Genomic DNA, 12,956 nt, shown 5'->3' on the forward strand with positions numbered 1-12,956 from the left:
TTAACAACTTAACAACTTAACAATTTAACATTTTTGACATTTACTCAAATTATTAAATGCATATATTGATATGCAAATATGTGCATTAACTTAATTACTATTATACATTCACTCTATAAGATATATATCATAATTTAAGATTCTCGTATCGCGAGGATAAGAACATCAGAGCCAGTAAATCCCTTTGTGCGGAACTTTAATAAGTCGTTTCTTTGCGATGTTAATATATATCCGACGTCTGCTGCATCCTGCAAGTATAAGGGAAGGCATTGTGTACATTATCCTGCTCGCATAGATTTATTGTGCACAGGCGGCTTTAGAATAATATTAATATAAGATGACGTTCCTCCCATTCCATTTAATGGAATGCATGCATCTTCATTCTATGATGTAGAAATGATTGCAAATCCCTTTTTCATTCAGTTTCTCTTTTTTAATAATAATTTCACTGTATTTGAATTCACCCTGCATATGAAAGCGGAAATTGGAATGAAATCATACAGTGGCCCGGATGCGACATAATCATTGGCGTGAGAGATTTTGCAAAAAAAAAAACGTTTTCATGTGCGAACGCCACATATACAAAAAAATGTGTGTGCCATGAATCGATAACTCAATGACGAGTAGCAATTAATTTCATTCAATCCATCTATAAATTGTCCATAACATAATTTCATATTCCTATTGCAAAAAAATCCATTTTACTTTTACATTCAAAATTTACCATTGATGCCAGTAATTTGCACTTAATTATATAAGATAATTAGAATATTTTTTTGCTTATATTTAACAGCAGATTAATTCTTTATTGCGAAAAAATGTATTTTATTTTTAATATATAATGGGTGATCGGTTACAGAACATAATCCGTTTAAAGACAGAATATTTTGTTAAACGATCATTGATTTACTTCTTAAGGATTTAGGGATGGTCTGGGACTAAACATTGTTAACCGTGGGCCCCAAACAGTGTTAGTTATAGCCCCCCAAACAATGTTAGATGAGGGCCCCATACAGAGTTAATGGAGGGCCCCAAGCAATTTTAGCCCAGTCCACACACAATGTAATATAAGACCACTACAGTTAAATGTCCTTGCAACTAGCGTAACATCAATCGGTCACTTTGATATTCGTTATCCGAGTATACCTTTGTTGTATGAACATACAAATCTTTCGTAAAAGTTTTTGTAGTTCGAAATCCGAATAATTCGTTAACCTGCATTAGAAAATGTTACAAATAGATAATAAGTAAAATAATGATTATATAATAATGAGGTCAACCTATTAGTAAAATACTATAATATATATTTATATTTTATTTAAAAAAAAAAAATTTATCATCTATTTACAATGTCTTTCTATGTAGACTTGTAAATTACATTTTTATATGAGTAATTGAATTCATATGAAAAGAAACCTGATATGATTATTTTTTGCTAAAAATTTCAATATTTCGTAATTAATTAATGAAGCAACTTACTTTAATGTACTTTATTTCATAATTAATGAACAAACTTGTTCGATTGTGAAGAATCGAACAGTGTTTAAAGTAAAACAGAAAATTGGAAGTTTTGATCCTTCACGATATTTATACTTATAAAATATGAATTATATTAAAAAATATTCTATTTAATTTGCGACGTTAAGTATATTATTATACATTAAATATTAACATTTTACTTACATTATATTTAAACTTAGTTCTTCAACCCAAATGGTGAAAAGAACTCATTTATAACTTTGTTTACAGATCTCATGACCGTTTAAGATATGACCTAATTCCACACATCCACTGACCGCACCTACCAACTTTTATTGTTTGTTTGTGTGTTTTCTTCTCCTCTCTATATCTATATAAATAATAGATTGCCTGACGTCCCTTTCCTGTTATCAAATAATAATACCGCTTCCCTGCATGACACTTGCATATCAATACCCTTTTATACTCGTCCCTCGGTTATCCAAATTATTCATGTCATACTTTTCTACCTTTATATCTGATTAAAAAAAAACAACTAAAAAAATATACATCCGAACTAGGCGTAACATATTAATGTGTCAGGTGTACCAACTATTATCTACGATACAAATTTATATATTTACATAATTGATCAAAAATGTAATGAAATAAATACAAAACAACCGAAGCTCTTCATAACAATATAGTAAAGTATGTATGAGACATTATGTATATAGCGTCGTCTTATCCATTGTGTACTTTTTGGAAATAGGATTCAAGCAAAAGTAAGAGATGACAGAGCTAGCTTTGTCCACATAAACAGTGTCTAGAGACCTCGCGAATTTTTAGGAAAAAAAAATGGGGCCCACGAAACAAATATTTGAATTAGAAATCAAGTATATATATTTTGTTGTTGAGTTAAGTGAGAACCGATTTATCCATTAATCACTTTAGGCGCAGTTTCAATGGCCCACGAGAATTTTTAAGATTTATAAGAATTAGCCTACGCAGCTAATATTGGATACACTATTACATATTTTGTTGTTAGGATTCAATGAATAAGAGATAACGGTGCCTGGGGCCCACGACAACTTTAATGCTGCCCTGTATGTATAGTGTGTACACAGCATACGAATATCTGTTTAAAGTAGTCCCTCGCCTGCATAAATTATTCAATATATACTGTTGTTCCCACCTTTATATCATATAAAAAATAAATTTAAGGGGAATGTAATTGTATCCATGCTATGAATTATATAAGATTTGAATGTACTTAGTAATATTTACACATGGCTGCACAATGTGCAATTCCCAAAATACTTTTTGTTGAAAATTGATGACTTTTAAATTTATTTAACCTCTTACGATCTGTAAAATCTTACCTTAGATATTTATATGATTGGACTTCATAAAAATCAACAGTTGTGTACCAACACATATGGCTCACCTGGCTCTCATTTATGACACTTATTAAGTGTAGTGTGTACGTATCTTTAAAGAAAATTATTGTGATACAAAAATGGTTTATTAATATCTGTTATAGGTCGATGATTCTTTAACTAGATCCTTTTCTAATGGAAGAGTCCACGGTCACGGCTACTTTGAGCAGAAGGCATCATCCATGAAGCAGCTCGCCGTCGAGGTGTCCGAGCTTCACGTTGGAGACAATGGAGAGCTATGGATCACTTGCATGTCCACAATTCCCGGTTACGTCGGTTATAACGAGAACTACGCCGACGTCCGCAAGCATTCCAGACAAAGTGAGTACACTGTGGCCAATTTGCTTCTACACAATCCGACTATACTTTATCCGCCTCATCCTCCACCTCCGTTAATCCGGAAGCACTTCCGTCTCCTCTCGCAGCGCGCGAACGGTTCAAATAGTTTACACAATTATGTTAAGTAAATTCATTTCGCCTGTCCTGCAATTTACTAAAGGACCTCCGCGAATGCGTTTTAACCCTTAAGGGAAAACGCCAACCCCGTCCGCTTCTGTCCTGGCTTAATTTAATCATTCGAATAATCGTCGCCGTATGCCGCTTTTAACTGGATTAATACCAGAAAAAACTATCTCCGCACGATATTATTCCACCTTGACTGCAATACATCAAATTGTACAATCCCCTTTCGTTGTCCAAAACCGCACAGGTGTGCACTGTGAGCCTAATTTATTATTGCAATTCGAATCAATTGTTTCTAATAAATTGCGTGAATTCCGCGCTAAATTCAATTAAACTGAGTATAATATTTATAATATGGAGCGTTTCATATGCAATTAATTACATTCCAATATTAACGAACGCACTGGTTTGTTATACGTTAATTCACATCATATGAATATATATTGACATTGGACTATAATCAGTTTAAATAAACATATAATATAAATTTTATATGATTATAACATCTCACATATTATTTACAATTAATAATATAATAATAAATTAAGTACAATAACACTACAGAAAACAAACAATTGAGAAAATATATTTTTATTTAACGATTAATACATACTATTAATTACTTTTTATTAATTAGTCAAAAAATACATTATTATAACATAAAAATCAGGTATTCTTCCTTATTTAATGTGTAGTATTTGATTTCATATCCGTTTTAATATATTGATAACTTTTCACATATATTTAGAAATGTGGAGGACAAAAATCATGCTTAATGATAAAATTAAATTTGTCCATTTAAATTTTCTAGTTAACTAAAAGTATGTTATGTTTTAAACGTATTATATTGGGCAAAGTGCAAATGTTTAGCTCAATTTGCATTTTTTAAGTAACTTTCCATATTTTTATACATAATAATGAATAATATTGCATTAACATTAGAAAATATTATGCTTTAAATTACAGCATTTATCATTTTATTAATATGAATATACATAAAGTACAATAATTGAGTTCATCTACATGTATGTATACTCTCAGATCCCGATTTACTCGAGGAATGCATAACATTACGTAAATCAACGTAAATCAGCCTGCAATAATATATTATTGTAATGCACAATAATAAACCCTATCCCCGTGCATTAGTGAAATTACTAAAATAATTATGTAATGAGGTATATTGACGTACCATCACGTTTGTACTCAAACTCATCCATTACATCAACGTTTCTAAACATGAGCTTTGCCACCCAACATTTCTGTTTGTAGTAGTACTACGACCCAATAATTATATCATACGAATAAAATGACAGCTTTGACACAAAATGACAACTGTCATTTCATAAGTCATAGGTTGAGAAACGCTGCTTTACATAATATTAAAACTTTTACACATATTATTTTATTATCTTAATTTATATTTCGATTTTTATCACAAATAATGTTTTATAAGTACTTCGAAGGCGACTACTATCCGAATGGTTAAGTCGCCCTTCCCCATGATTTCGTGGGCGTCAGTTCGAATCCTGGTCAAGTCAGGCCCTTTGTGAGACCTCTCGGTGCTTGCAGCAATAGGGCCATCGTTCATCACAGATGGTGGAATCGCAGAGTATCAATATACTACTGAAGTTAACCAACAAATTAAAATCAAATCATCATAATGGGAAAGATGGATGGATGAAGAGATTGTGAATAAAATTATACGACATAAAAAAAATAAGTACTTCCAAATTATTGCACATTTATATAAAATAATTCAATTTCAATATAAAATTTTGTATATTTAAAAAATATATATTAAATCATATAGTATAATATTATTAATAATAATATGAATATTCATTGCATAAAGGCTATATTTCAACTATGAAAATATTCACGAATAATTTCAATCTCGTATAGTAACGAGTGTTATAAAGCGATATGTGTAATACAACAACAATATTAATTTATGGATTTATTCAATAGATGCACAAAATTATTCATCAATGCATTATGGTTTTGTTGCTTCCATGTGACTGAAAAATAATGTAAAATACAATATTTTTTCACAGTTTTCTCTAGTTTCTTTTTAATCCTATATATGAAAATTATAAATTGTAAATTATTAGTTGTATAGAAAATTTAATCAATTGTATTACGGTTTGTTGTTTGGTCCACATGACTATAAAAATAATGTAATATATTTAAATTTCCTTCAGGATTTTTTTTAAACGTGCATGAATTATATTTTGATTCTCAAATAATAAATTGTATGTAATAAATTTCATATAAATAGGAGATTTAACTTATAACAAACTTAACAACTGTTTACTTGTTACTTTTCAAGTAACTTGTATAGGTACTATCATATTAAATATGTACATCCGTTTCAATCAGTCCGGATTTACTACAATCCAGTTTAAATATTTAAAAACAAACTAAATACAAGCAAAATAAAAATAAATTCTAAAACGATTAAAAAATAAAAACACAGTTATTCTTTATCAAATTTCTATTTGCGTGGTTTATTTTTGTACTTAATTCATCGAATAGTCCGGTTTCAAATATTGGCGAAATAGATTATCCGCACTAAGTATTGATGAATTAATTTCTTAAGTTACATGGAAAACTGATTACTCGTTACCATTTTATTAATATTAAAGAAACATTTGACAGAATAAATGTAATTGGGCAAGTATTTGAAATTTTAAAAAATTTGTGTAATCCAATCAAATATCTTATATAAATTATGTTATAGATTACATAAAAAAATTAAAGGGTAGTATTTTTTATACAGTCTTTACTTGTAAGGTTTATTTTCTATTTAATTCCTTGATTAGTCCGGTTTCAAATATAGGGGGAATCGATTATCCGCACTATGCGAGATATTTTTTAATTAATTTCTTAAGTTATGTGATTAGTCGTTACCATTTTATGAATATCAAAGAAACATTTGACAGAATAAATGTAGTTAGTCAAGTATTCGAAATTTAACAAAAATGGTGTAATCCAATCAAATATCTTACATAAAAAAATGAAAGATAATGTTGGATATGGGAAGATAATAATGGTATATCAAAAAATTGCAAAATCATTATATGCGTGTCACTCTTATATTCCTGCATGAATATAAATAAGCATTTAGCGCGAGTTTTGTATCGAGCGAGTTTTTAGGCCTTCAAAAAGGGCACGGCTGCAAAACAAAAGTAAGAAGAAAAAACAAAACATAGACAGGCGGAAAATAAAAACAAGCGGACGAGCGAAACGGAAGGTAATTACATTTTAATTTAATTCCATCTACCTTCCTTCCAACCTGTTACATTTCATTTTCAGCCTCTCTTCAAGCACAGACGGAAAACACGCTCAGATTATTGCAATTGAAACAATATAATTGAAGCACGATTCATTAATTCACGTTGATGCAACGCAATGATGCGGATGCACCAAGGAAGTAAATAGCTGAGTGGATGAGAGACGCGGCGGAATTCGCGAGTGGAAATTGTTGCGTAATTTCTAACATCGAAATGTTTCTTGCAGTTGAGGTCCTAATGACTGAAGTTCCGGCGGAGATAATCTCCAACACCAACGAAATCGTAGACAGCAGCAGCAGTAGCAGCAGCAACAACAGTAACAACAACGCAGCAACGCTGAAGGACACCGACATCCTGGAATCGATCTACCCATTCTTCATTGCCGCACTCATCGTGTTTCTATTTTAAATATCGACGATGAATTTAACTTAATTTTTAATCTTAAATCCGTCTCTACTTTCGTGAGTCGGCTTCTTCGGTTTTCGTACTACATTTAGAGAGGGATATTAAGCCGCTTCCGGTTTGGTTTACCATTGGGAAATATTTTATTATATATATTTAAAAATATATATACATACATATATTTTACAATTTTAAGATTAATGTGGATATAAGATATGGATAAATGTTTTATATTTGTTATATATGTTGCGTATAAAATATATTAGGAAAATATTTCGGGAGAACAAGATATAAAAAAAATCTAATGAATATTAACAAAAAAAAAATATATATATAAAAATATAAAAAGTGTATTTGTAAATTAATATTGTGTGTATGTTTAACGACACTCAGATGATGTAATGTTAAGGATTAATATTTGACCAGATTGTGTATAGGATCTATAGTTTAAATTTAGCACGGATTAATGTTGATGATTGCTTGGGGGTTGCTCGAAATTCAAAGACAAATATTGCTAGCAAATACAAACATTACTCAATCTTCAATCTCAGGTTACTAGATTTTTATTCATCGAAACAACAATGTTAGTCTTAAATGATTAACACCCAGTGGCGGATTTTACCACAGACGTAGGGGGTCCCTTAGGGGGACCTCAAATCTTAAAATGGGCCCACAACAACCTTAATGCGGCTCTTCAAAAATCAATACTTCCGTCGTCATTTTTCAACTAAAAAAATATTTGAATTGGTAATATCTAGGAAATATCCAGCAATGAGGAATTATCATTTAATTTGGTTAGTATGTCAAAGGTTGAATCTTGATAGGTCATAGCATCCTATTCAGTTGACGTAGTTGTCTGATTCAGTTGTCTAGAAACTAGTCTACAAGAGTTAAAAGAGGGCCTCACAATTAAATTTCGCCTGGGGCCCCTCAAGTACCTAATCCACCACTGTTTACATCTTAGCTAATTTCAGTTAAAATTTATTTTATTTTATTACTTACTACAATAAATAATTATTAATGAATACTTTTCATTAAGACGCATGGGGCATTATTATAATTTTCTATGAAATGTCCAGGAAAAAGGAATTATCCTTTAATTTGGTTGCTATATCAAAGGATAAATCTTGATACTATCGATGTTGATTCAGTTGACGTAGCTGTTTGATTCAGTTGTCTAGAAATTTGTTGGGTCTAAAAATTAAGGAATTTGTGGCCCCTCAAAGAGTTAAAGAGGGCCCCTTGAGTACTTAATCTGCCACTGTTTACATCTTAAATTTATTCTATTTTATTACTAACTACAATCAAGACTTTAAATAATTATTGATAAATACTTTTCATTAATTATAACCGCATCAATTTGTATTGACTTGTCATGTTGATCCAATAGCAAATTACAACAAACTTAACACAATCAAGTTTTTCAACTTTCCAAAACGTTGTTATATTTGCTATATAATGTGTAGAACATTTGATACCGTGACGAACTAAAAACCTTCGTCGTCTACAAGATCAGTCACGTTCAGTCAACAACTAAATTCTGTAATATCTCATAAAGCATAAAACGTGTTATATAATACATCCTTGCAATGTGTGCTTTTATGCTTAAAATACTTAAAATCATCGAACAGAATAACATTTAAAAACGTACGTACTTGAAGCCAAAACGTAAAGATTATTAAGTATAAACTGTGTAAATTGTTTAATTGTAAAACGTATAGTTTTTTATTTGCAATTGAATCGGATTAATTATAATCTAGTTTAAAAATATCCAAAGAAACTAGTAAATATTAGTATATAAAATTATTTTCGTATTGTTTTTTTTGAGTGAAGTTTGTTTTGTTCGGTTTTTAAAGTGGTCATGATTTTGTTGTATTTAAAAAAGTCAATAAATATTTAATTTAATTAATTATTACTTCACATAACGAATAAAGAAAAAACATAATTATTTCTATGATTATGGCTCTAATTCTGCATTAAAATTGACTCAAGTTTGATGAAATATCATTTTTAATTCAATGTCATAATTAGGTATATAAATTCATTGATTATATAATAATTTAGTGTTTTGCTAAGTCATTACGAATAAATGAAATCACATTAAATTTGCTTTAATATATAAAAAGAAATACAATTTTTGTGTTAAAGTTATATATGAACAGTAAAAATCATTTTATTTTGTTAATGAATGATTTTTGTACTGGATTATAAGATTTAATACGTAACTGATATTATTATATGACCAAAAAAAAATTAGCTTCGACGTCAATTTTTTTATTAACCATGAAACATATTGAATTATTCAATTATTTAACTCAGAAAAAACATGTTATAATTAAAAAAAAAAGAAGAGAAAAAATTATAATAATTTTATTTAATTAAAGTAATGTCGTACTTGTTGAACAATTCTTGCTGTATTGTTTTGTACATAATACTAATAATCACAGGGAACGAGATATACAACTATAAAGTTGTTGGTTAATAATTTTACATCAAATTTGATATAAAAATTTCAAGTAAATTGTCCTTCAGAAACATAATTAATAATCAAGAGAATGAGCTGAAAGAATGAATCTCGTACCTGACAATAGGTTGTTTATGACCTAAAAGAAAAATAAATTATATAATTTCCAAATTGGAATAAAGCATATGATATTTGTCTTTGAATTTGTTGAGTAGAGTCCATCAATGTACGATGGAAAAACACGATCAATCAGTATTTATCTGGGGCATGCAGAAGCGCAAAATGTTGTTTCTTACTTAAATAGAAGCTCATAATGCGAAAACCCCAAAAAAAGAAAAACGAGAGAGGAGTAAAAACAAAAAGGCCGTAATTTCATTGCGAACAGTACGTAACTTCCAAGCAGCACAAAAACGTTTTTGTTCTGAGGGCCCATCCATCCTGCAGCCCTTTCGGTTGGAAAATTTTAATTGTTACAGCATTTTCGCGCGGAACTTTGCGCGATAAAATTTTACCTTTTGAATGGCCCGACATTTTAAATGCCATTAAAATCTCTCTCACCTGCTTTTACTACTACTACTCCTTGAATACAATTTTACACGCAACAAGGATGTGCGGCTCTACTTGAATGGACTTCAAAAGCTTTTAACGTTTATTATGAAGTTGAGGCTTCGCAAATGACGCTGCATCTAAAATGCAAGTTGAATTATCGAAGGAATGCGGAATGATGATGAGAATGAGATCACAGTTTTTTCTCGCTTTTGTACAAAACAATTAAACAAAACCGGCAAATGTTTTAGCAGGGTAAAGTCGATGTTAAATTAAATTAACTTTCTGTAGCTTCTGGACAAGATATACCTTCCCGACTACGAGTCAATCCCAGATCCAAATAATATCATTTCAAAACCATTCGGTATTATTTACAAATGGGCTAAGCATCTTTCAGCCCTATTGTCAATTATTTATCTTTAACAAACAACAACAACAACAACAACAAAAAATAGACAGTTTCTTTTCAATCATGAGCACAAACACGGAATGTTCAACTCACAAGAATAAAACGCCAAAAACTAATTTCTGTTTGTCGAACAAATCACATATTGGTAAATACAAATCACAAGTAAACAAGATGAACTTTTAGTCTTTATTATACAAAACGGACGTAAAAAATGAAATATTTTCTACAATTTTAACTAAAAATGAAAAACAATCACTAAACAATCATTTTTCCAAAAAAATAAAGAAAAATTAAATTTAAAAAAAATACATTAAGTTTAGTGGTTTTTATTTTTTTGTTTGTTTGTACTTCGAAATTGTCATTTGCACTGCGAAAAAGGGCACTACATATCATTGTCAGCAATAAAAAAAATATATTAAAAACATCAAGTTTGCATGAAAACGCAGTCGCAGTTGGCAATTTTGAGTGTAATTGAAAAATTTAATGTAAATTAAGAAATAATAGTATACCAAACGCTTTTAAACCTCTCAATTTATTCGAAAAGCTGAATATATTGTATAATGTGAACTGATTTTAACTATTTATCGCACCTGAATGGAACTAAACTTGTATAAAACTGTATTTGTATAATGATGTGAATGGTGTATCAAAAAAAAAATGAAAAAACTGAAAAAAAAATGAACAGTAGATAATTCTAGCTTTAAACGACTAAACTGATCTTAGAGCAGTGTAAGTTATATAAAAAAAAAATGCGGCTAAACGGAGCCAAATATGTCTTCCTTATTATAAAGAATATTAAATTAAAAAAATACTAAAACATGAGTAAATTGCTAATGTCTATTATTAAATATTAAGGGAGCAAAAGTAATTGTCATTCGAGCGTTCAAATGAGTATTTTCATTTCTTAGTTTATTAACCAACAGAAGTTAAAAGAAAAAGCTAGTTTAGCGTAAATATTTTTATTTATTCGAAATTTAGTGTTTCCTTTTTTTCCTGTTCCCTCGCAGAACGATTTCACGGATACCACTGGATTCGCTAAAGTTTTAACAAATAAATTCTAAGGTTTAATTAACTAAATATAAATGAAAGATGATAAGATTTAAAAGAAAAATACTATTTATACTGGTAAGCTCGTAGAAATGACAATAAATTGCTTTAACGGTGAAACTTCATTGTGAGGTCGAATGAAGATGAAGCAGAACAACAATTTTAGATGATGAGAAACCAAAAAAAAAATGATGAAAAGAGAGAAAAAAAATTACATTGATGACGGAGAGGAAATATATTATTATTATTCTGACGATGATGGAAATCTAGCATATTGTATGTTTTCTGTTTTATTGAATATATTTTTAGAATTTATTATGGACGAATTTGTCCATGGGAATGTCATCGCGCAGTGTAAATAAGGAAATAATATATTACCAAAAAAAAAATTATATATATATTATAATAAAAATATATACATGTGAAATGTGTTGTTACTAAATTTAGTTTATAAATTTCTTTTCAAAATGGCTGTATCTATGATATGATATAAATAAATTATGTTTAATGTATCTCAACTCAACATAAATCCTGTATTGAAATTTATTTCATCAACCTTATCATAATAATACCAAAATTTGTTCAAAATGTATGCTGTAAATTTCTAAAATTATGCACTTACTAAATGTACTACAATAGATTCCAAAGTAGGCTTATTATCAGTCCGAATTCAGTAATTAAAGTTCCCAATTAGATATTGGAGGAACTATGCGAGGTATTAATATACAGTGAAACCTTGCTTAACGAGATTAATCTGATCCAAAATTTCCGGATTTTACTTGTATAGTGAAACATATTCAAAAATACACATAATATGTGTATATAAGTTTTAAAAATGATGTAGAAGGCGCGTAATCCGGGACTTCTCTTCTCATCGTCACTCGTTATGCGAAACGTCGTTCGTTTATCGAGTCATTTTTCTTACAACTCGTTAAGCAAAATGTTCGTTATACCTCGCTTAGCGAGCACGGTTCCACTGTATGTTGAAATACAATAAAACGAGTAAGCTACCAGAATTCTTCGTTAAAAGATTCAGCGTATGCTCCCAAAGTAACGTCAATTGGTATAATGTACGTTATCCGAACATGTGTTTATTGTCCGAACATACAAATCTTTCACGAAAGTGTTCGTACGATTTATTCACTGTTCGAACTGTGCGTTAACCGATCACTCACTAAATAGAGAGACGAAGTTACATGCATCATTGTAAAAAGGAAGCACTAATGTAAGACAAATTATTATTTTTTTTTATACATTTTTTGTTTGATTCCACTAACCAATTAATTCATATTGTAATAATATTAGTTGTATAACTTCAACCATATTCAACAACTAGAGAAGAAAGGTAATACCAATTTTACATCTATGATTGGAAAAAGAAAGCACTAATGTAATATAGGACAAAATATTATTTTTCTTGTAGCTGTTATGTT

The 12,956-nt window shown here is 29.6% G+C and overlaps 1 protein-coding gene across 1 annotated transcript; it reads left to right on the forward strand.

Moving 5' to 3' along the window:
• The first annotated feature begins 2,950 nt into the window (after nt 1–2,950).
• LOC108557466 lies at nt 2,951–7,211 on the forward strand. Its single transcript, XM_017913972.1, has 2 exons — nt 2,951–3,218; nt 6,882–7,211. Exons 1-2 carry the CDS (start codon nt 3,080–3,082, stop codon nt 7,061–7,063), a joined length of 321 nt encoding a protein of 106 aa, XP_017769461.1. The 5' UTR covers nt 2,951–3,079; the 3' UTR covers nt 7,064–7,211.
• Nucleotides 7,212–12,956: the final 5,745 nt, after the last annotated feature.

The sequence above is a fragment of the Nicrophorus vespilloides genome, unplaced genomic scaffold (genome assembly GCF_001412225.1).
Source record: "Nicrophorus vespilloides isolate i.1.1-1 unplaced genomic scaffold, Nicve_v1.0, whole genome shotgun sequence".
Classification (NCBI taxonomy): domain Eukaryota; kingdom Metazoa; phylum Arthropoda; class Insecta; order Coleoptera; family Silphidae; genus Nicrophorus; species Nicrophorus vespilloides.